This window comes from Eurosta solidaginis, chromosome 3, assembly GCF_040869045.1.
Source record: "Eurosta solidaginis isolate ZX-2024a chromosome 3, ASM4086904v1, whole genome shotgun sequence".
NCBI lineage: Eukaryota > Metazoa > Arthropoda > Insecta > Diptera > Tephritidae > Eurosta > Eurosta solidaginis.
In genome coordinates, this window is record NC_090321.1 from 231,188,843 (window position 1) to 231,215,454 (window position 26,612).

Below are 26,612 nucleotides of genomic sequence, written 5' to 3' on the forward strand. Positions count from 1 at the left end.
ATATGCTATAGGAGGCGTTTTATCACAACTGGTCGATGGACAGGAGAAGGTAGTTGCATATTACAGCCGTTCGATTGGAAAACCAGAGAGGAACTACTGCGTTACGCGGAGAGAGCTGTTGGCATTGGTAGAGTGCGTTAAACATTTTCACAAATACCTCTACGGCCAGCGATTCCGTGTCAGGACAGATCACGCAGCTTTAAAATGGCTACTGCAGTTCCGTAATCCGGAAGGACAATTGGCACGGTGGATCGAGCGACTACAAAGCTATGACTTTTCCATTGAACATCGAAAAGGTAGTACCCATGGAAATGCCGATGCAATGTCACGAAGACCATGTAGTTTAGAATGCAAGCACTGTTCAAAAGCCGAGGCTAAAGAAGACATTATAGATGTCCGGCTATTGACTATAACATGTACAGATGAATGGGACAAGGAACAGTTAAGAAAGTGCCAGCTAGAAGATGCAGATCTGTCACGTGTTATGCAAGGGCTCGAACGAAATGAAAGACCAAACAGAGAAGAGATGTCAGCAGAGAGTCCCATTGCGAAGTCATATTGGGTACAGTGGAACAGTTTGGAATTGATATCCGGTTGCCTTCATCGAGTATGGGAGAGTGAGGATGGTAAATACAAGAATAAACTGATAGTTGTTCCCAGAAAGAGGATTCCTGATGTGCTCAGCGAGCTGCATAATGGTCCAAGCGGAGGTCATCTTGGAATCACGAAGACGCTCGAGAAGATTAAACAGAGATTCTATTGGGTTGGTTGCCGTCAGTCGATCACTGAGTGGATTGCGAACTGCGAGGTTTGCAGCAGAGCGAAAGGGCCCAGAACACGAAGTCATGGACAGATGAAGCAATATAACTCAGGTGCGCCATTTGAAAGGATCGCTATGGATGTCGCCGGTCCATTTCCTACTAGCAACGGCGGAAACAAATATGTACTGGTAGTTATGGATTATTTCAGCAAATGGCCAGAGGTATATCCAATCCCAAATCAAGAAGCGGAAACGGTAGCAGACGTTTTTATAAACAATTGGGTTGCAAGGTATGGTGTACCAATGGAGTTACATTCTGACCAAGGCAGGAATTTCGAATCAGCTGTGTTCTAGGAAATGTGTAAGTCATTGGGCATTCGAAAAACACGGACAACTGCATTGCATCCTCAATCCGATGGTATGGTAGAACGATTCAATAGAACATTGGAGGAGCACTTTAGGAAAGTACTGGACAAGTACCATAAAGAATGGGATACCCGCATACCATTATTCTTGATGGCTTACCGATCAGCAGTGCATGAGACAACGGGCCAAACCCCTTCAAAAGTAATTTTTGGCAATGACCTTAGACTGCCAGCTGATTTGAAGTTTGGGATAGATGCCAATGCGGAGAGAAATGTCGGGAAATCCACTAGTGATTTGGAAGAAGAGCTAAGAGAAATACATGATCTGATAAGGCAACGAACAAAGATTATGAGTGACAAGATGAAAGCCAGATATGATAAAGCACTTAATTCAGAAGGGTTCCAGGAAGGAGATTTGGTGCTGTTATACAACCCACAACGTAAAAAAGGTTTGTCCCCGAAATTGCAGTGTAATTGGGAAGGCCCATACAAAGTTGTAAAACGGATCAACGATGTAGTGTACCGCATACAGACCATCGGTAAACCACGAACCAAAATGAAGGTGGTCCATTTGGAACGGCTAGCAACGTTTAGATCGAGAGATTTGTCTGATCGGGACGATCAGACTTAGGTGGAGGGCAGTGTCACGGATATTAGCATCACTAAATTATCCCATCACTAAGGCGATGCTAAGGCCATGCCAAGCAGTATTTACGTTAATAATTAAATCAAGTATACACATATATAAGGCAGCCCAGAGAGATGTCACACACAGATGCATTTACTTATATGCCTATGTGCGCAAACTACAAACATTCACATCAATAATTCAATCTTTATGTATCTACATAAACGAATAAATAATTGCGTCTACACATATGTACGTATACGAGCAGCGGAGCGGCAATGCACAAACACATGCATATATCTTATCTGAGTTGTCACAAGAGAGAGCAATAATTTGTGCACGTAGTTGTGGCTGGCGATTTTGTAGCCGAAACAACTAGTAAGTTCTGGAAATCGAAGAGCCTAGAAGTATGCAGCGTAAACTATAAAAGCGGGGCAAGCGAGTAAGAAGTAATTCAGTTTGATTTGAGTTGTCAAGCAGTTTGATTAAGACGATATCTAGCGAGCAATAGCAGTGTTATTTTGAATAGTAGAGTTTCATTGAGCTATCAATCAGTGTGGTTATTAAGCAAGCTATTCGTTGCACAGTTTGTTATTGTGAAGTACTTTAATAAAGGCCATTTTGCATTATTACAAATTTGAGTTATTTATTCAACAGTTTAGTGATTCGAACTTAGCAGAGGATTGCAAATAAGAGGATTTACAAGCAAATTCGTTACAATATTGTATCTGAGCTGTAGCAATGGAATGTACAACACACAGAGTGCTCTGTATACTAAATTATGCCGGGCATCGGATAAATATGAAAATCTAGCAGTACAAAAACCGCACATTGAGTAACTTGGGTGTTTCGGGCCGGAAATCCTTAGACTTCACTACCCGAAATCGAAAAATCCTAACCTTTACATACATACTTAGCACCAAGTTTGCATACGATATCATCTTCATTTTCGTACTTATCTTCTAATCGGCAATTAAATAAGAGAATTTGACATGTAAATTATTCCCTTCGATAATCGGTAAAGTTGATCAAAATGTAGAGAAGACCGTTTTGGAAACAAATAGTAATTTCAAAGTAAAGGGCAAATTAATGGTGACTTATACATAACCAGATAATACAGCTGATCGAACCAACCTTAGGGAAATCAATGTAATCGATTAATGGTGCCATACCATAACGCTAAAGCAATAACCATATCATAGCCAACCAATTGGTTTTTGGTTTCTCGCCATATCCATAACTTTAAAAATATTTGAGTTGGTTAATTTAATAACTTTTTATATGTTGATTGGACCAAATTCTTTATGAAAATGTTTGCTGGGTTGGAGCTGTTTTGGTCGATATGTATAAAGAAAAAACCAAGAGTTTTTACTTTTCTCTTCTATGCATTTCGACGCATCCGCGTCATCATCAGGAAGTCTATTTATTTTCAAACAAACAACATGAAAATACAAAAGTAATCATTATTTTCAATAAACATTACAAATTCAACATTAAAACAATAACTCACAATAATTTAATTGGTTGTACAAACACAATAATATCACAGGACAATCGACACATTCATTTTTCTTATTTTCTATTTTTGTTTTTATCATTTTTTATTATTGCTGTATAAGCGCTATTTGTATTGTAATGTCTTCTTTAAAATTCATGACATTCGTCATATGTTGTTGGATGCGGAGACTTTCCAGTGTCATCCTCCATTTGCATCTTCTCTCAACATCTAAAATTTTTGCGTTCCCAAAATCAGCTGTATGGTCATTGTCAGTCAGGTGTTGAGAAAGCGCGGTATTTGTTTTTCTGTTTTTTGCGTCCATTTCATATTCGTGTATTCTCGTTCTCAATGCTCTTTTCGTTGTGCCAATGTAACATTTATTGCCGGCATTGTTGTTGTTACCGTTGTATTGAATTTTATACACTACATTGCATTGTTGTCCCTTGTCTATTTTGTCTTTTGTTTTTGTAAAGAAACGATTAAGTGTATTGTGTGGTTTGTGAGCAAATGTTATGTTGTCTTTTTTCATAATTCTCCTGAGCGATTGATTACTTGTTAGTCCGGATATATAGGTAACTCCAATATAAGTTTTGTTTGTGTTTGCTTCTGTTTGTCCATTTGATGAATTAGGGTCTTCCATTTCTTGTGTCGTATTAATTATAAGCTTTTCTATTAGAGTATTCGGGTAGCTATTTTTGAAGAGAATATTTCTTATTTTCTTCTTGTTTTCTTCTATGAACTCACCGTCACTTAGAAGATGTATTTTCCTTATTAGACTTGTTGCTGTGTTAATTTTCTGCTTCCATGGATGATTGGAGTGATAATTGATAATTCTTCCTAATGCTCAGGAGAATTATGAAAAAAGACAACATAACATTTGCTCACAAACCACACAATACACTTAATCGTTTCTTTACAAAAACAAAAGACAAAATAGACAAGGGACAACAATGCAATGTAGTGTATAAAATTCAATGCAACGGTAACAACAACAATGCCTGCAATAAATGTTACATTGGCACAACGAAAAGAGCATTGAGAACGAGAATACACGAACATGAAATGGATGCAAAAAACAGAAAAACAAATACCGCGCTTTCTCAACACCTGACTGACAATGACCATACAGCTGATTTTGGGAACGCAACAATTTTAGATGTTGAGAGAAGATGCAAAAGGAGGATGACACTGGAAAGTCTCCGCATCCAACAACATATGACGAATGTCATGAATTTTAAAGAAGACATTGACAATACAAATAGCGCTTATACAGCAATAATAAAAAATGATAAAAACAAAAATAGAAAATAAGAAAAATGAATGTGTCGATTGTCCTGTGATATTATTGTGTTTGTACAACCAATTAAATTATTGCGAGTTATTGTTTTAATGTTGAATTTGTAATGTTTATTGAAAATAATGATTACTTTTGTATTTTCATGTTGTTTGTTTGAAAATAAATAGACTTCCTGATGATGACGCGGATGCGTGGAAATGCATAGAAGAGAAAAGTAAAAACTCTTGGTTTTTTCTTTATACATATCGACCAAAACAGCTCCAACCCAGCAAACATAATAACTTTTTGTAGATTTTATTCATTGTTTTGGATACAATATGACTAAGAGACTTATTTTTCGTGGAATATGTTTGTAATTTTCTGCTCTTTCTTCATTTTTATGAAATTTTCACCATTTTTAGGTTAAGGCACCATTAATGGATCACATTGGATATGGTTATGGATATGGGTATGGTTACGACTATGGCGTTAGGGTTAAGGGAGTTTAATTGGCCCTTAACCCTGCCACTTCGGCCGCTTAAGCCGATATTAACAGCTTAATTTTAGGTTATCCAACAAAGTGGCATAGTTAAACTATGATCAATTTTAACGGGAATTTAAACTCACACTCAGTGCACTTGTAACATAATTACGTACCGGCATAGATGACTGGTTCTTTCGATGTTGGCTTGAAGAACACAATTGCAGGCAATGCGAACACACCAAATTCTTTTGCCATTTGCTTGTCATCGATTTTAACGAAATCGATACCCGCCTTATCGGCATCATCATCGATATGTTCCACCTCTGCAAGAACACGTGGACATTGTTTGCATTCATCACTATCTGTGAAAAATGTTAATTCCATTGTATTGTTATAAAGAAGTGTAATCGAAGTTTAAATCAAAAATCGTTAACTTACAGAATATAACGGCCAAATAGTCAGATGCTTTTCGTATCTTTTCGAACATTTTGCGATTTACTCTTTCAATGTGATCGGTCATTTCCATATTTGCTGGGCTGGTCAACCAATCCAACACCTCTTCCTCATCATCAATATCGCCATCATAGTTAATGTATTTGCCTTTACGGAAGTATGTTATACCAGGTGGATTACGGTAACCGTATTTCTTTGCCATTAATTTGTCATTCATTTTGACAATGTGTATACCATATTCCGACGCTTCATCATCAATCAATTCAATGTGGCGCAAAACACGCGCCGCATCTGGATCGTCTTCTTTATCTACATGGAAGAATAGAGTGAATCAAGTGAAGTGTGTTAACGGCAATGAATTTAAAATAAACCGTTATAAAAAGAACATAAATTATTGTCGACTAAATGAATTCCTCACAAATATGTAAGTACGCTTTTAAATAATAATTAAGTTAATCTATACTAAATTGGTTTACTAAGTAGTCGACGTAACTCTTTATGTCAAAGCAGTTACAGTTTTTAGTGGGCTATCTGTTCCTCAAAACTAATGGGTTTAACACATTTTTTTTTAACATACAGATTTTGTCGCTATTGCAGTTATTAACGTCATACAAAAACTAGTTATATATGGTTCACAACTTGTTGCTGTTGGTTATTATTATTACTTGCTTTTTATGTTTTTTTTATACTTACAAAAAATTACAGCCAGGAAATCTTTAGTGTTTATGTATTCATTAAGTGTATCACGATCGATCAGTTCTATGCTTTCATCGGCCTTTTCTTCCAAAATCCATTTGAATACGATTTGTGGATCCTCAAGGTTACCTGATTTTTTGCGAAATTAAATTTAAAAATTTAGTCATTATTTGCTTCGTTCAAAAAATAATTTTTATAAGGGATTCATTACCTGTTTGCTGCAAAGTTGATCAATTCAAAAGAGTATCATACGTCGGAAAAAATCCTATGTTCGTACCAGGTTGTCGATTGTCAACCAACCTGAGTTTGGACTATTTTATAGAGTTGTCTTTAAATATCCCCATAACCGACTGGTCGAGAAATCTATGCTTTTTAATGCCATAACTAAAGGCAGATTTGCATATATAAACGCTTAGGTTGCTTCAAAGTGAAGAGCACGCCAATGCGTTCTATTGTTATCTTACGTCGCTGTCAAAGCGTACAAATAAAGCAACGCGACCAAAGCGTTTATATAAATGCGCCTCACGGTCTGAAGTACATAAACGCTTTTACGGAGTTTTTGACAGCGCCATAAAATAACAGTGGAAAGATTTTCCACCTTCAAGCGAGCTCAAACAACAGCGAAGTCTACCAAAGTGAAACGTGCCACTTTAGTCGTTTCAAGTGAAGTTTGTGTAAGTGTAATTTAAACTAACACGCGAAAACTGTGCATAAATGTTGACAGTTTTAAGACAACTCTATAGAGGTCTCGACGTTTCGTCGACATTCGACAATCGGCCTCGATTAGGTACCTATGTAAATATTATATATACTTATCATATCGTTAGAAATCGGTTACACCGATAATTCTGAAATTTTTTGTATTTTGAAGTAAAATAAATTTCGGATGGTTTCCAAGGTCTAGACCAAAATGTATTTCAGATAATGGTAATGATTTACGACATACTTAGATATCAAAGTACTTAAAGGAAGTTGGTTTTTATATGATGCTCTCTAATTTTATCTAATTGGAGAGAGGGTCAAAGAAAGGCGCGTGGAAATGTGAATAAGCAGGAAGAAACTCGTGAAGAATCACTTCAATCTTTTTTGAAGGTAAACCATGCGCATATTTGCCCCACTAACTTATCTCACACATCTTGAGAGCACTAAAGCCGCTCGATTTATAAGTACACCAAATGTTATTTTAGGTATGTCAAACCTTCCACCTCGAAAACTAAAAAAAAAAACTTGGTAACATTTCAAAACAATTAGCCTACAATTTCCTAAAAAAAATTTTTTTTTTTCTAGCTGGAAATATGTAAAACTCTTTTGTTTATAAGATGACAATCACTGACACCATTGACTGACTGAACGATGGGTTCGGATAGAAATAGGCGATCTATTTATACCTTTGTAATAGCTTACATAAATTTATGAATAATAAATATGTAAAGTTATTAACCAAAATTTTATATTCCTTTGAATTTTATGGTAGTAATTCAGGCACTTGGACAGTTCACAAGAGTGCCGTATTCATCTAAAATTTTAAGATTCGAGCGCTTTCTTTGGTTTCCAATATAATATTTGATTGAAGCATAGCACATACGACGAATACGATGCTTTGTGAATTGCCTTATTATGTGCGTTTAAGAACTGCCAGTTCTTGTAAAATTAATGTATTTGTGAAGAAATAAATAACACGATATGAGCTTTTTTTGGTCATAATAGTGGACATCATATAATATGAAACCACCAATTTCGGACGATCATTTGTATTACATTTTTTTTTGAGTGGATAGGGTTAAGGCGCGTATTTCCCGCTAAACAACACTGTTAAACTAAGTTTCAAGAACAGGTAATCAAAGTAAAAATACTTATGCCCTGTTTTGCATTAGGTCAAGATGGCTGACATCAAAAACTGCCTCAAGCTGACCCGCTGCTCATTTGGGGTCACAAGCGTTCTCATTGTGTCACATTACTGACTGGAAGTCGATAAAGCACTGAAAGTCAAAACACCCATTTTGTGTTCATTCACTTCACAACCCATTTCATTATTTCCCGTTGTTTCACACGTTTAAATTGTTTAAATAAATTGCTAACATATTAGCCAATGAAATTTGAGTGTCAAATTTACGATACCGTTATAAAGTAGCCATTAACGCTTATTGGTCAATTTACTTGTCACGGACGGCAAACGCATTCGACGTTGTACGGCAGGCAGCTTTTATTGATATTGCCAAGTTTGTGGTCAAATTTAACCTAGTGAAAACCCAGCATTAGACTATCGATAGGTTAAATTAAATATTTTACTCAATAGAAGGGCCCATGAAGTTTTGTGCCAAATATGTATGCAGCTGGGGCGTAATATATTCTTTTTCCAGACATGCCTGACAAAAAGGGGTTTCGAAAAGTTCGGGATACATTCCAGATAATGTGCATGAAATATGTTAGGAACACAGAAAAAACGAGACAGATGAAACACCCAATCAAAATAAGTTAAAATGTACAAAATTTTTAGCATAAAATTGTGATTGTTTAAAAATTTAAATTGTTTGCTTAAACGGGTCCCACCAGCATGAGCACTAGCGATAAAAATGTTGAAAAACAGATTGGGTTAGAAAATTAAGTGGGGACGGTCGTATTAGAGATTTAGTTTTAAAACCTGTGCACGTTTCTTAATTTTCAGCTAACACGCATTACCCCTTTTTGAGGCATATTTTATTATTAAATTCAGTAAAAGGGAAAAAGAGTATTTTTTTGTCGTCCATGTATAAAAAGGGATTTTCTTGTAGCAAAACTACCTCTGTATGAAAAGGTGATCATAATAGCTGCATTGCTTTGCAAGCTAGTGGAAATAAAACAGTAGATAGATTAGCGAATTGCTTAGAAAGAAACACAAAAGCACTCTGAAAAAAACAATCCACATTAAATCCAAATACTTTACGTTGAAAAATTATATTTAAGCAAAAGTATTTTTTTCAACAGAAAAGTATTTACATAAAATACTTTGCTCTTGATTCAACAACTTTTTTTAAATACGGCACTGTTGTTTTAAATGCGTGCTCGCTTTTAAAAATTCTCTAAACACAATCAAATGTAAAAGTATTTATTTCAAATGTTTCGTATTTAAATTTAATTTGATTAACTGTTTTTTAATGCAAACGTATTTGCTTTAACAATTTCGCATTTAATTCCGCATTTGAGTTTACCGTTATACCATGAAGTTTTCGTTTACATATTTTCTTTCACACGAAACTTATTTGGCGGCGTTATAATAAATTATTTTTGGGATTTTAGCTAAAGGTAAGTAATATAAATATTAATTTTTAGCAAAAATGTTTACTCTAACATATAATTTGTATATGTAGCTTAGTGCGTATCGTTTAAGGCAACATATTTGAACAGAGTGGAGATTTTACATTATTTCAAAGGTGTGCATATACAAATTTATTACAATAAAAATGTTTATTCAAAAACACTTTTGCAGTTATGAGTGAAGAATTAATACCATCTACGCCTACTGATATTTCACTATTTTCCGAGCAAACTCCGCTTGAAGATGAGTCCACTACATCAAAAAAAGACAATGAGGCAGTAATCATATTGGACACCGATTTACAGCTATACGATTTGTTGTACTCTTGGGGTTTGTCGGCTGATTCATTAATACAGTTCGATCAGTGTGGGGTAAAGAGTATGGACATTTCGAAGATGATACACTCTCACGACATTGATGAAATCCTCAATACAAGAGAACTCATAGCTGACAAAATTAAATTCAGGTATCAACTTCAAAATTGGCGTTTGCAAAATAATGTAAGTAAATAGTTGTTTACTTTTGTTTTTGTTTTTTAATATACGTTTACATATTCCTAGTTTGATATGCTTACATGCTGCAGTGGTGCAAACAAAATGCAAAAAGTAAGGACGGGACTGTCTTCAGCTATGCCGAAGACTTCATACCTTTCATGAATGGGGCTGAACAATAATCTTATCCCGTTCGTAATCTCCGAATAATCGGATGTATAAGATAAGAAATATCTAGTGAACAGATCTACATACCTAAACGATTTTTAAGATAAATATAAAATAAAAAATAGGTAGGTACTTTGTGTGAGGATGCAAAGTTTCAGGTTTTTTGTGGTCTGCGTGTAAAAACTATGACTACGAATCACGCATTTCAACAATATATGAAGTAAACGTAACTATTTGATGAAATATTTTGAATTTTGAAGCTTCTATCCATAAAAAAGGGGCAAAAATGACAGTTTGTATGAAGTATATAATATATATACCACCGATCTCTATGATTTTTTCAGACAACAATATATGCTATATACGTAAGCATTAGGTGAAATTTGAAGCTTCTAGCTATTAAAACGGGGCAGAAATTGCGCAAAGTTTCTTATCTGAACAATCGGTTGTATGAGATATATACTATGTATACACCCGATCTCAATGATTTTTTCAGACATCAATATATGCTATACACGTAAGCAGTTGGTGAAATTTGAAGCTTCTAGCTGTTAAAATGGGGCCGAAATCGCAAAAAAAAATATATATATACTATATATACCATCATATATATATATTATATATATCACCGATCTCTATGATTTTTTGACACAACAATATATACTATATACGTAAGCAATCGGTGAAATTTGAAGCTTATAGCTGTTAAAATGGGGTAGAAATTGCGAAAAGTTTCTTATCTGAACAATCGGTTGTATGAGATATATACTATATATACAGCCGATCTCTATAATTTTTTCAGACAACAATATATGCCATATACGTTAGCGTTCGGTGAAATTTGAAGCTTCTAGCTGTTAAAATGGGGCTAAAATTGCGAAAATATATATATATATACTATATATACCCCCATATATGTATATACTATATATACCACCGATCTGTATGATTTTTTCAGACAAAAATATATGCTATATACGTAAGCATTCGTTGAAATTTGAAGCCTCTAGCTCTTAAAATAGGGCAGTAATTACGAAAAGTTTCTTATCTGAACAATCGGTTGTGGGGGATATATACTATATATACGACCGATCTCATCAATTTTTTCAGGCAACAATATGTGCAATATACGAAGGTATATGGTGAAGTTTGAAGCTTCAATCTGTTAAATTGAGTAAGATATTACAAAAATCCTCTTTTTCTGAAAAATCGGTTATCAAGATATCTCAAAAATTGAGGGACTAGTTTGCATACAAACAGGCAGACGGACAGACAGACAGACGGACATGGCTAAATCAACTCAGCTCTTCATTCTGGTTATTTCGGTATACTTAATGGTGGGTCTATCTATTTTCCTTTAAGGACTTACAATTTTGGGTTTCGTGACGAAATTAATATATCATTTCATTTTCATGAAAGGTATAACAATTTTCCCACCTCACAGCCGGCTGAGCACTAGTACACCACCGATTTCACTGGGCCATCAACCCAACTTGGAGAATATTTTGAAAGATACCGTCGATGGTAATGATATTGTTAAGAAATACCAAAACTTGAATTGCCTCCAAGAGACTGACCAATCCACAATAGTGCGTATTGTTGTAGATAATTACATTAAAAGCGATATCAAAATGACTCCGGCTACAAGGAAAAATGTAGCAAACCAGATTGTCAAGCTCTTTCCAACCGAACAGGAATCGGTGTACTATATACCCAGAACAAACAAAAAAAAAAAAAACACTACCGGAAAACTGTATGATAGATATTTTAATAGCTTGCGTAAGCGAAAGTCTCAGCAGAAAAATGACACTCCATCAAAAATTAGCAAAACTGTTGTTATAAGCAATGAGGGTCCGGAAAAATCGGATGCAACTAAGCAATGGTTACAACATAATATCCCTGAAGATATATGTGAATTGTGGAAAGAAACTTCAGAAGAGAGAACATAAAAGTGGTATACAAGATTTATTAAAGGAATGGCCACGATATTGCGATTCCAATGGATACCAACTGATTGATATTGATTTTGGCACAATGTTTCCTGGTAAATCAGATCTGATGTTTAACAAAATTGACAGCATGCAGGAAACAATAAGTGAAGTATTTTTTAATTCATCAATAAAAGATAAACTGAACCAGACTTACTACGACGCTATGCTTGGTGCTAATGACGCAAGTATGAAAATTTTTGCTTTATTTCCGTTTTTATTTTAGATTGCAGACATTCTTATTTCTTTAATTTATTACATGCAGTAATAACACCGCCAAGGGTAAATAAAAACTGTAAACCCTCTATCACAGATGCGCAAATGGATATGATCACACATATTTTAAATATTAACAACTTGCAACAAAAACTTGATGAACTGAATAATGCTGCGCACAAACAGGGATTTACATTGCAACCCAGGGTGTTTGTTGTCGGTGAGAGTCCCCAAAATTTAAACGAATTCTATGTCTGTGTTGGCAACGTTAAATACAAAGTAAACAGCTTAGTAAGGGCTATAGATTTAGTTGTAAAATTTGTTTTGTATTCAACATCGAATATTGCGCAATGAACAAATATGTATGGGTTTTTCTTCAAAGATATGTTTATGACATTCCAAATCAGCAAAAATTTCCAAAAATTGAAAATATTTTCAACAAACTATATAATGTCGAATAAAAGCGCAGTTACAGAAAGACCCACACATACTTGCTCTATATGCGAAAATAATTTCGTATTATTTGTAAATCTTTTTAACCATTTGAAGGACGTACATCGATGTCCTGTTACTTTTAAGTACTTATGCCTTTATCAGAATTGTAATAGATACTTTCAAAACTTGTATAAGTTTCGAAATCAATCTAATGTTTGTGAGAGCACGAATGTTTCACAAACCAAATTGCCGAAAAATGATACAAGTTCCACCCAAAATATAAGAGAACTCGCTACAAGTCAAGAATGCTTAGAGCTTCATCCAGATTTGCCCCCCTATTCCAGATAACGCCAATGAAATTGATAAACTAAACATTATTGAAATCACAAATTTGATAGAGAAAAATATAATAAGTCATGCTTTACAGCTTCACTGCAAACCGAATAGTTTGAGAAAAGATATACCAGTAGCCCAAAAATCCATCACTGAATTGATAATTAATCCAATTTTAACTTCTTTTGAAAACTTCACAGAGTACGTTGCTCCTGAGAAACAAATCGAATTTGAAGAATTAATTGCCTATGCAAAGCAACCTTTTAAGAATATTTCTTCAGAATACAAATTACTACAAAAACTCGAAGATATTGGTCTTCATAAGCCCCCACAATTATTTACAATATCTAGGCAACTCGGTGAAGTATTTGCTTCTGGTTTCCCAACCTTAAAATAAAATATAATTGAGGGCTGTCTCTGCGACATAAAGAATCAATTAAAGAAATACTTTGAAGGGCCAAATATTTTACACCAAACATTTGAAAATATTGAAAAAATAAAGTCTTCGAATACTCATAACCATTTTATAATGGACAATCTTTGGAAGAGTAAAACTATAAAATAAATAAAACTAGTTGTTTCGGAAGTAAAATTGTTTTCTCCATTTTTCTATACTTTGGTGCATTCCAAATTAATAACCCTTTGGGAACGCATACGCATTCAGTTTGTGGTATATATTTTACAATACCTGTCATCCCGTCACATCAAATAACTCATTTACGCAGTATTTTTGTAGCAGGATTTATAAACGCGAAAGATATGAGTTATTTCGGTAATGAATTAACACTTAACATGCTTGTTGAGGTTCTTGAAGACTTATCTCTAAATGGAATAAATGTAGTCGTTGAGAATACCCGATTTAAGATTTATTTTTATCTCGGCCAGATATTGGGTGATAACTTGGGCTTAAATGAAGTATTGGGCTATCATACTATTTTTTTGCCGCCTTTGTTCGTTATCCAAAGAAGAGTGTCAATCAGCATTAATCGAAGATTTGCAAAGAGTACGTAATAAAGAATGTTATACCATGGAATTGCAGTGCTGTAGCAAAGAACTTAATGCTGTCAAAGAAAATTCTATTTGGAACAAACTACCCCTTTTTCATGTTACAGATAATAAAGCTTGTGATTTGATGCACGACGTGTTTTTAGGAGTAGCGAGATATAATACTCCAAATGTTCTAGATTACTTTATTTATCAGAAAAAATATTTTTCGTTGGAAGCGTTTAACTATAGAAAACAATTGTTTGCTTACGGTCCAGCTCACGTAAGAAGTTTAAGTAATCCCATTACAAGGGTTCAAATTAAGACTAATAACATCAAAATGAACGCTTCGGAAATGAAACTTTTTTTGAATCTATTTTACTAATTATTGGCGACTTAGTAGACGAATTTGATTTAGTATATACATTTTTAATAACATTTATTAAAATTGTTGATATTATAATGGCTGAGGAATTCAGTGATATTATTTTACATGAACTACGTTCTTTAATTGCCGATCATTAAATAAAAAAATTATAAAAAAAAACGGCCCACTCCGGGATTAGTGGGCATGATTGCAGAATTGATTGAAGTTTTTTATGAGAAAAAAAAAATTGCCAAATTCGAAAAATCGCGAAAAACTGAAAAATTAAAAAAAAAACTTTACAAATTTTTTTGTATTTTTTGCGAAAAGTACATTTAAAATCAAATTAAAAAAAAAAAAGATCCCAAACGGTCAATTTTTGAAAACGTTATAGCATTTTGAAAACAAAAACGGTGTTTTTTTTTAAAATTCATAACTTTTTTTGAGTTGGATGAAAAAATTTGAAAAAATTCTGAAAAACGTCTTTCGTAAGCTAGAAAAAGAAGAAAAACTTTCAGTCAATTCTAAAGGGGTCGGGTTCTAAATTGGTCGAAATGGGATGGAATACCCCATATATATATGTATATATGCTTCTATTTTATTATTTAAGTATTCAACTCAGCTGATGATATCGCCTGTATCTGAGCCGCATTAGATCTCAACGCTTGACAAACCGCCGCCCATCAACAACTAAAAACAATGAGATGGATTAGTCTTGCTTCATTGGACAACACTGTCACAACGTCCAAGGAAAGAAATAAATACTTTAAACCCTGTGGGAATTTTATGCGATTTCTTTTATTTAAATGTGGGAAATTGGCGATTTTTTTTTGTTTCTGTAGGTAATTTCATAGAGTTTATTTGAAATCACCTCACGCATATTACTCCGGTGTAAATTATAATTGATTTAAAATAAAAATCCGTTTATGTATTTAGTTTTGTTGAAATCATGCAAGACACCACTACCACAGACACCCACCTGGTGGAGCAATCAGGTTTTTTCAGCATTTGATACTTAACCTGAGTGTTTTTCTAGAACAGCTAATAAAACTGCTAACTAAAATGACACATTTTAGTGAATGCCAATAAAGTTGTTTTGAATGCGTTTGTGGTTAATTTTTTTTTTTAATTAATCTGTTTATTATTATAAATTCTACAAATATCTTTTTTTACAAGTTTACCAGAAAAATATTAATGTAAAATTAATTGATCTACATTTTGAAATTTGTTTCATTTTTATAGTTTAACAATCTGTTGTATATTTTTCTTTTTTCGCTATTGTTCAACATTGTGTTAGAAAACATTAAAAATTTGTTTATTATAAATTTTAGAAAAATAGTTTTTATGTTTAATTATTATTTAAAATTTAAATAAAAGTGAATTTATATTATAACAAGTGCTTAAACTTTGTAAAAAACATAACAAAAATGTTTAGACGCAGCATAATGTCTAAAGCGTGAGTTTAACGGTACCTAAAATACCGGCACAACAATAAATGGACAAAAATGTAACAGTAATTTTTTGAAACTTACCGTTAACATGTATTTTGTCAAAAAACCAGCGCATCAACCAAAAAGAAATGCGCTTATTTTACATAAAATAAAGACCTATAGCTGGCTATAATGCAAGTTTAGTAATATGCGTCAAATTAACTTTAATTAACATGTTTAAGTTTAGGCCAGCAAATAGTAAATTGTTATTTTATAAAATATTTTTACTTTTTTTTTAATTTAAGTTTTATATACATATTTTTATTATTGTCATAAAAAAAAGTAAGTTATTTTTTGTATTATAAATATATAATGAATTGTTATAAAAAAATTTAAGATAATTTTTAAAGTCCCCTACATTTTAAAGTGTACACAAAACGGCACAAAATATGTATAGTATCAAAAGTGTTAAGTACAGTTACAAAAGTATTGTGTTGTAGTTTTGAAATTTTTTTTAATTACACATTTACATAAACGTAATTATTTTGCTTTAACGATAATAATGTGTAAATAGTTACGATTGTAATATAACAGTATAAAAAAATTAAAATAGTTAACTGACGACGAGTATCGTTTAAATGTTTTGTATTTTTTGTTTGTTTTTGAGTTAAAACTTGCTACCATTTTGAACCAAGTTTCTTATTTAGTAGTTTGTTTGTATTAATTTATAAATATTTTTGTTGAAATTTGATAAAAGCAATTGTTTAAATGTTTACGGTCTATTATGAAGGAACTTTAACAAATGTGAGGACAAATTAAATACAATTTATAAATAAGACAAGTAAAATAAACAAAAAATGCACACAACCGTTTTTCAAAAGATATCCTTACGATGTGTTTTTTTTTTTTTTGTATCTTAAATTAGAGTTGAACTAACGAAAAAATATAAATGGATCCCATATAAACATTGGCTAATAAAATAAAATTAACTCCAACAGATCTACATCTTGTATAGAAAATCACAAAGTTGAATTGATAAAGCGCGGTATCCACAAAAAAAAAAAAAAAACGAATAAAAAAAACTCAAGAAAATTTCGTTTAAATAGTATCCAACTCTCGAAAAAACTCATACGCTTTCTAAAGAATTTTTAGCAAATGTGTGCAGGGGAGCACTGGTTTCGCTAAGAAATAAATGTGCGTCTTATTCTTGACCAACGACCCGGTGAGGATAAGTCGGTTAAATATAACAGTGACCATAGTTCAGTTATATGGTTGGCTCATCTGTAAAGCAACAAAATATGTCTGTTCAAATTGTCAAAATCTGTGTATTGGTGTTGGAGCGAATTATATGGAATGGAAACATAAAACATAGCAGTTTTTGTATGTGTAAGAAAATGTTGCCAATGTGTTGGTTTCATTTTGAGTTTGCCATCTCCTTTTGACAATCCCTTCGGCCATGAAATGAAATAAATAAAATCAGCTGATGAGATGAGCCAACCATATAATTGAACCATGACAGTGACTGTATTTATGATTTTTTTTTTAATGTAATTTGCAATTCTCTTTAAGCACAACTGTTTTTTCTTCTTGTTGAGTGTATGCTCTTAACTTTAATGCATTTTCAATTCGAATATGTTAATTTTAACAAATTTTCTTCCAATGCATTGCTGAATCTGACTTAAGTGTCCTGCAGGAATGTGATGCCGCTTCATAGAGAACAAGGAGATAAAGGAAATGTCAAAATTACTTGGCTGCTACTGATTTGTAAAGGAAATAAAAACGAAATTTTTCTTGGGCGTTTTCCTTTGATGTCGATATTGCGCTTTATATTGGTAAATCCAAACAAAAATTTATGATTCAAAACTTAATCTTTTTTAATTTACAAAATTTCACATTTCTAAATCATTTTTTTTAAGTGAAAAAAAAGAAACATTTTAACCAAGCAAATTTGTAGCTACTCCGAGATGTAAGAATTGAGTTGTCTGAACAATCTCTGCAAATCAGTGGAACATTTTTGCAATTTTTTGTTGCTCTATTGCCATTTTTTCCTCTAAAGTTGTTGGAAAACCTGTCAAATATGCTTGGTATTTAAATTTTTTATATTTAACGTTTTATTTTATAAAAAAAAAAAAGCATAACCTCGAAGAGAGTAAAAGCCCAAACACATTAGACTTTTGTGTTGTTTTGGCGCTGGCGTCACTTTGGAATAACGCACGTTAAAAGCTTTACTGTCACAATGAACGCAAAAGAAATAGTTTTTATTTGCCATGATGAAAAATTAAAATAACAAATTCTGAATTCACAAAGATATAAATGAAAATACTTTTTTCAAATTTGGAGACTCTACAAAAACCAACAGACAACGCATTGGAAAACGTAAGACTCTGAATTCTTTTTTGCTGCATTGGCGGGAGGATTAAGAACATAGCCATTAAGATGTATGTGTTCAAAGTCAGCTGTTGGCGCAACGCAAACGTCAAAATGACGCAAAGTCGAATATGTTTGGGTCTAAATATATATATCATGTTATGTTTGTCAAGTATTTTATGAAAATCATCTTAGGATTTTCCTGGGCAGCATTTGTTTAAGACAAACTGATTTTTTAAAATATATGTGTACATATTTACACATGAACCTTTTCGGTTTTAATATTTCTTCATACATTTTTTTCTTTTATATAAGTATATATTTTTTTTATAAAAAAAGCTCCTGCTATTGACGACTAATCAAATTGAAAGCAAAATTTGCAGAAAAGTATACGATTTTTTCGTGAAACGAACATTTTATCCCGTTTTTGTAAGAAAGTTGAAAAATAGCATATTTTTTAAGAGAAGTTTCTAAATAGCGTTGATAAAAAGTTAATAGACATTTGAGTTAACTACTTTTCTAACTGTTTATTATTTTTCGATGTAGAGAAAAACTTCATTACCCATTTTCAGTCGGGAATAAAGTAGCAAATTATTTTGCTATTTGCAAATTAATTTAGAAATTATATTTGAATATAATTTTTCTTTAATCTTTAGTTCCATTAGTCATGTAATTAAAAAGTTATCAAAAAAATGTGTCTTATAATTTCGATCGTTACTCTTTAAGACTTTTCTCACTGGGAAAAGCTTAAATATGTTTTTTTTTTTAAATGTTAATTGTGTTTAGTGAGTACAGTTTTTAAAAGAATTTTTTTCTGTGAAAATATTAGTTTAAAGTTTTCTCAATTTAAAAGTTTGAATAATTGTGGTTATGTATTTCTGTAAAAAAAGTTACTATTTCAATTTAAGCGCGGTGTCCACAAGGCAAGAAATGAAGAATTCCAAAAAAAAAAATTTAGTTTGCCAAGTAATATCCACCTCTCAAGAAAACTCATACGCTTTCTGCTACCTTTTTCTCAAGATTTTTTTTAGCAAACGTGCTCAGGGGAGCCAAGAAAGGTATAGACATCATTCCGTCGCAAAGGTCCTGAGCCATTATAACTTTGCATGTAAATGCAACAACAACGATTTGAGCCAAATAAATCCAGATAGAAATCTGGTTCAATTTGCAAGCCAGATAATCTATTAATTTCTTATCTTTAGTTTGGCAACGCAGCCTTTAATAAACCTACTTCTTTAAATGTAGATCTCGCTGTTTGGCCTTTAGCCATAGGTGTTAAATGAAAAACAAGTAAAGGGGTCTAAGTTCGGGTGTAACCGAACATTATATACTCAGTGTGAGCTTCAATTGCACATTTCATTTCAGATAAATTACTTCTCTACATAACACGTGGCGCCGTCCGTTTAAAAGAAAAATGTTTCCCCATTCCCACTTACAATAAAACTTGATAAGTGACCTATCATTGATTCAAAACTATTTCTTGCTAAGTTATAGCTTATTATTCTAGTCTACGACCCTTTTAAACTTGTTTTATATCTAGGTTGCCATGGGCTTTAACCGCTCCCGTCCATTTTTACTAGAAATATTTTCTACTATAGGGATAATATGTGTACCCAATTTTGTTACGATATGTAAATTTTTCTTCGAGTTATTGCTCCCGAAACATAGAAAATTGCTTAGTCATAAAAGGGGCGGTGCCACACCCATTTTCAAAAATGTTAGTGTTTTCCAATTTAATGTTATAATACAATTTAAAAAGTAAAATTCTATTAATACAACGCTCTTTTTTGCTAAGATGTAGCTTATTATTTTCGTCTATGACCCTTATAAAAATCTTTTATATAAAAGTGGGCGTGGTCTTTAACAGATTTCGTCCATTTTTTCTAGAAATATTTCCTGCTATAGGGAAAATCTGTGTACACAATTTTGTTACGATCCGTTAATTTTTCTTCGAGTTATGGCTCCCGAAACATAGAAAATGGCTTAGTCATAAGAGGGATGGCGCCACGCCTATTTTTTAAAATTTGAAGTTTTTCCTATTTATTGTTTTAAATCCACTTGGTAAATGAAATACCATTGTTATAAAGCTCTTTTTTGCAAAGATATAGCTTATTTTTTTCGTCCACCCTTTTAAAAATCTTTTATATAAAAGTGGGCGTAATCCTTAACAGATTTCGTAAATTTTTCTTCAAAGAATTCCTTATAGTAAAGGCAACCTATCTGCCGAATTTTGTTACGATAGGTTTAACGATTTTTGATTTATGATTAATAATATTTGTAAAATTTATTTTATCACAGGTGGGCGGTGCCACGCCCATATTAAAAAATTTTTAAAATTTTTAACAAGAGTCTCAATGTCAGTCCACATGTCAAATTTCATCATTCTAGTTGTATTATTTACTAAATAATCAGGTTTTACGTATTTTACAAAATGTTATATATATAAAAAGTGGGCGTGGTTATCATCTTATTTCGCTAATTTTCAATACCAATCTATTCTGGGTCCAGATAAACTCGTGTACGAAATTTGGTGAAGATATATCAATATTTACTCAAGTTATCGTGTTAAAGGACAGACGGACGGACATGGCTCAATCAAATTTTTTCTTCGACACTGATGATTTTGATATATGGAAGTCTATATCTATCACGATTCCTTTATACCTGTACAACCAACCGTTATCCAAAGTTAATATACTCTGTGTGCAAAACAGGATGAGTATGACAACGGCGACATCTGCCTATCACAACTCATGTGTAAAAAAATGGCACAACGTCTGCTTCTCAAGTCTCCCAATTATCCAGAGCATTCCCGTGAGAATTGTGCGTGTGATACCAAAGAGAATGGAAATAACAAGAGGCGTCAGTTTGATATTTATATGTAATGTACCAACTTGGCGAGTATTAGAAAACTACCCTCTACACATTTTTAAGAAGTTTATATTAATACATATTGTAATTGTTGGAAATAGGATGAATTGTTTAATTAATGCAATACCTTAAAATAAACAAAAATACCTCATGAAAATGTGTAGAAGCAATTTGAAATTATCTCGCAAATGGGACATTACAAATGAATTTCACAAAAAGTACAAACTGACGTCTCTTATTATTTCTATCCTCTTTGGTGATACGGAGCTAGAAAACTCACTGGATGATAGCCTATATGCGTCTGATTATTCATTCAGCAAAGACCCTGTAAGAACACAGTCCGTTAAATACCAGGGATAACAGTGACTGTATTTATGATTTTTTTTTATGTAACTTGCAATTCTATTTAAGCATGTTTTTTTCTCTTGTTTAGTGTGCTCTCTATGACTTAAGTGCATTTTCAATTCGAATATGTTAATTTTAACAAATTTTCTTCTAGTGCATTGCTGAATGGCTTGCAAAGAAGTGACGCCGCTTCGTAGAGAACATAGAGATAAGGCGAGTGTGAAAATTACATGCGTAAGTACTACTACTATTTTAAATATATACGAAATTTTTCTTGAGCGTTTTCTTGTGATGTGGATACCCACTTTATCAGTAAATTTTGTCCAACAAGTTTGTTTTTGTAATTTATTCCAATTTCCAAAAAAAGTAGTGTTGTACATACTTTTTCAGCTGTGGTCAATAGTTAGTACATTTTTGTGGTAATAATATTTTTTTTTGTATGGCGCTTTTTGCTTAATATATACTATTTTACATTAAGGTGAGTAATTGCATTTTAAATTTTGTTTTTGTTTTTAGCTGGTATATATATTTAAATGTTGATGTGGTATATATCATTTTTTTTTTTCGTATTTCTAATTAGAAGTCCGTATTTCTTAATATGATTTTAAAGAAATGTGTTTCATTATATTTTCTCAATTTATTTAATTAACAATGTATGTATGTTTCTATGCAAATGTGGATGCGTGTGTGTGTGGGTGTGGATGTGAAAAAAGTTTTCATTAATTTATTTTGTTTTCATTTTTAATGCTTCCTTATTCCCATAGAGAGATATCCTGAAAAAGTTCATATATAGTTTTTAGTCGTTTTTTCAAATAATTAAAGCCTGTAAAACACAGAAAAAAAGAGAAGAGGAAATAAAAAACAAGACACATAAAAACAGGAGAAAATGTCGCCATAAACAATGGAAAAAAATGCACATATGTATGTAGGGTATAAGTACATATACGTATGTATGTATGGTATATGGCAACAGCATTTACTATATACATACATACATACAAATATCGTGCGTTTGTAATATAAAAACATTGAAAATTTATATATTACGTTTGACATCATTTGGCATGTCTGTCAAACATCACATATAAAATATAAAATTTCTCACACGCCTACTGAAATTCTATTTTTAATGTGCGATAAATAGTATTTGACAAATCAGATTTGGCACATGATATTTGACATATAACATATGACATAAAAAGTCTGGCACATGCCTTCTGAAATTTGAAATTTGCTAGCTGGGAAAAGGTTTTTGTCACATTATCATATAACAATTGACATGCGCCTTTTGAAAATTGGCATTTGCGTATCATCAGAAATTTGACATCTGGAATATGTTTAATAAATTACATTTGACATCTATAATTTGGCATATGAGATTTAACAAATGAAATTTGGATATCAAAATATTGGCATATGACACGTGACTTTTGAAATTTTATAGATGTCATTTAAAATTTGACAGTTTGCATAAGATATCTGACATATTAAAATTACATTTAACATATAAATGACATTTGACAAATGGCAAAAAACAGTTCAAACTTGAAATTCGAGATATGCCATCGAAAATTTCACATGGAACGTGGAAATTAAATAAAAAAGGAAAGAAACGTTTAGTTTCTGACAATATCTACCAGATAATGTATCTACCAAAGCCGAACATACCGGTTTTCACATTCAATTTATCGCCATCTTTAGCATGAGCCTTTTTTGCCGTTTTTCCATTGTCATAAGATCTATCGACTTGTTTGTCGGTGCTGCCAGATTTTTTAGTTGCTGAGCCACCTTTACGTGGACTAGTATATGAGACTTTCCCCATTGGAACATTCTTATCCTCATTATCATCATCATCATCATCATGTACACGCTTCAATGGTTTCTTGCTGCTTTCCTTCTCATTTTTTGTTGATTTGGTGGCTGCGCTTGCACGGTTTGTTGTTTGCTCAGCAAATTGAAAACCACTGCCGCGTTTGCCGGACGCATCTTTAACACTATGATGGCCAATGCGTTGTGCGGTCATTTTAGGAACTTTCGTTGCCTTTTCCAGTTTAGTGGGACAACATTGGAATGGTTTGTAAGCGTTTGGTGCATAATTATTGCCACGTCGCGCCGAACTGCCGTCGTGACCCAATCCAACATAGAAACATTCGTCATCTGTGTGCAAACAAACAAAAACATTTTGTCAGATTGATTTTTATTTAAATTTTATTTAGTTAAAAAAAATTTGTTCAAAAAAAGTAGTGGCTTCTAAATTAACAAAAACGAGAAAGAAAGATGAAAAAAAAAAATAGTTGGCAAGGCTTCCAAACAAAGCACACATTCAAAAAAGATGTTTTTCAAGTTCAAAAACACGTAAATATATAATGCAAAACAGTTGCAATACGAAATTTAACTAATTAAAGAAAAAGTAGACAGAGAAAAAGAGAGCGCAAAAAAGTAGTAAAAATTACAGGAAACAAACGAAATTTTTTTTTTTGATTTTCTAGTGCTAATTAATCTTATTTCTTTTAATTAATTCAAAATTTTTATTTGTTATATTTAGCAACACTTGACCAAGTTTTTATTTCTAAAAATATATTTTTTCAAGCTCCACTTAAACAAAGTTTTCTAAAATTAAAAAAAGTAGTGAAAAATCACAAAAAAGTTAGTAAAATCTCGAAATATCATTTCTTATTGTTTCTAACTTTACAGCATAATAATTTTTTTTTTCGTGTAAAAAAAATATCTAAGAAATATTAGTGTGATGCAATGTTTGTTTGACTTTTCACTATCAATAAACAGTTTAAAATTCGGTTTGCGCAAACACACTGCAAGTTATTAATATAATTTTATATATATTTTAAATAAAACTTATAACTGACAAAATGCTTTTGATGCTGACATTTTTCGCTAAAAACTAAATTTGTGAGGGCCGCGTTTCAATTGAATTCAATATGTACGAATTATTTATAGCACATGTTTTGTAAAAATATTATTAGGGGTCGTTTACATTGCTTGATACATTTTTGGTAAATAATTTTAGTAAAATTTTGTTTGTTTTTAAATTTATTTTCTTATTTTCATAATTTGTATTAAAGCTTTTTTTGTTTTTGGACATAAAGAATAAATATGCATTATAACAACAGTAAAAAAATCCTTAAAATATAAGAAACTAAAAAAAAAAATCGTCCACAAACGTCAATGCAACAGTTACATATTAATAATTTTTTGTATTTTTGTTGATCGAAAAAATTAAAAATATTTTTTTCAAAACATTGTGTCAGCTATGATGTTCTTTTTATTATAAAATGGTTGTTATTTCAATTTTATCAAAAACTAACTAAAAATGCATACAACGCATAATTTTTTAAATATATTTGCTTCGATAACATTTGTGTGATGCGGTTAAACCATAGGGATGGGCGTAAAAGGGTAAAATCTACATACATACATAAAACTCTATTAAAGTAAAGTAAAACTCTAGTAGTATACAAGCACATAAAAGGTTAAATGTAATGATCAGTATGTTCTTTTGAATGCCTGAAATCGCCCGGGATTCCCTAAAGGGTAATATTTTAAGAATGCTGTCAAAATGGATGTGGAGAGATTTTACTTTTGTATGAGCAAACAGTTGAAATCTAAAAGAATGAAAAACATGCAAAATTAAATTGTATGCTTTAATATATATTTTTTTATTCTTATATGATGTCCACACGGAACCCTCTATTCGTAATTCAATGTCTCATTCGTCGTTCGGCATCCATCTACGTACCAAACCACGCCAAATTCTACATTTGAGAGCAAATCATCTCATTCTGCACCAAGTCGTGTCCTGAAAGAATCATTTGCTGATTTTCTCTCCCCAGCAAAAAAATTGATTATTTGGAGCCTTAACTAGGTGCCGTGTGGGCATAGTTTTAATTTTCGTTTACAGCAAGAAACGTCGGACTTACGCTTTACCAGGAGCTTTAATTTTGTGCTCATCTGTCTAAGAGGAGCACTGGACAAATCGAGCCGTAGTGGGTTCCTTTGGCATTAAATATAAGCTATTTATGCTCAATTAAGAAACAAAAATAACAACCCATTTGTAAGAAAAAAATTCGGGCCACCAGAAGAACACGCCTTTTATTCAAGACAGAGTAGTTAAAGGAGTGGGCCTGCATTAGGGTGGTTTTTTAAATTTTTTTTCGAATTTTTACAGGTGCTCAGTTCTTAAAATGTGCTGTTTAGTGCAAAAATGCAATTGCAAAAGTTTGAGCTCAATCGGACTTTGCTTTCCCGTGCCTAAAGACCCCTGAAGTTGGCCAAGTCACAATTTTTCGCGAAAAATCATTTTTTTTTATTTGCAATATACTATACATGTTGAAATAAATTTATTGTCAAATGAAAGGAAATTTAATGGACTTTAAAGTATATAATAGACATTTTCCTTTAAAAATGGGTAGTTTGATAGATATATAATATTTAATGAACCAAGTTCGTGTGAAGTGACTTGGTATGTTATTGCGCTGTTCCCTAAAATTTTGATCAAGTCAAGTTCGAGTTTATTGATGTTCTATAAAACTTTTTAATATGACATATTTTTAGCACCGTATACGTTCAGACCACGTTCATATTGAGCCTTAAGGTTTGTTTATTGAGCTGCTCTAGCTTACGCCAAGTGGAATTATTTCACAAAATTGTGTTTCATGAACACTTTTCTTGCGCTAGGTTGCTCTATCTTTTGTTTCATGAGTATGCTCAAAACACAACTAGAGTAAACCAGAACACAAATTTCTGTTCTAGCTTTTTTGTGAAGTTAGAGCAGAGAAGTAATTGTCAGTCAAGAAAAAATAAATTTTTGAAAACTTCAAAAAAACTAGCTTGCAAGAAAACTCACGTTTTATCTTACGTGCATTTGCATTAATTATGAAGATTTAAAAAAACCAAATAAATGGAAACTATCGAGATTCAAGTGTTTCATGTCATTTCAGCTCTAAGTTGCTCTATTTCTATTTTGTCAGCTGCCCTACTCTGCTCTGCTCTAACCTGCTCTGAACTTTTTTTGTTCATTAAACAGATCTATAAACTCCAGTTTTTTGACAAAAACAATACAAAACAAGTAAGGAAGGTTAAGTTCGGGTGTAACCGAACATTACATACTCAGTTGAGAGCTAAGGTGACAACATAAGGGAAAATAACCA

At 32.3% G+C, this 26,612-nt stretch overlaps 2 protein-coding genes across 18 annotated transcripts in view; one reads left to right on the forward strand and one right to left on the reverse strand.

Moving 5' to 3' along the window:
- hlk (hulk) overlaps positions 1-26,612 on the reverse strand; it is a 167,353-nt gene that overhangs the window by 29,279 nt on the left and 111,462 nt on the right. For 12 of the 17 annotated variants that reach the window (XR_010951265.1, XM_067775487.1, XM_067775485.1 and 9 more), the window contains 3 exons: positions 6,158-6,289; positions 5,450-5,773; positions 5,185-5,373 (listed from right to left, as the gene is read on the reverse strand). Coding sequence is in view for 16 of the 17 variants with exons in the window: in XM_067775487.1 (XP_067631588.1) it covers positions 5,185-5,373; positions 5,450-5,773; positions 6,158-6,289 (645 nt within the window). In the remaining variant the exon portion in view is untranslated. Of the gene's footprint in view, positions 1-5,184; positions 5,374-5,449; positions 5,774-6,157; positions 6,290-17,987; positions 22,271-23,115; positions 23,605-26,612 lie in introns of those variants that run through there. The other 5 variants (XM_067775488.1, XM_067775486.1, XM_067775478.1 and 2 more) reach the window with 3 other exon arrangements.
- LOC137245196 (uncharacterized) lies at positions 9,538-12,601 on the forward strand. Its single transcript, XM_067775489.1, is given in 7 exon segments — positions 9,538-9,570; positions 9,627-9,955; positions 10,016-10,086; positions 11,574-11,717; positions 12,238-12,290; positions 12,329-12,555; positions 12,557-12,601. Coding segments are annotated over 6 exon segments (867 nt in total). The 5' UTR covers positions 9,538-9,570; positions 9,627-9,628.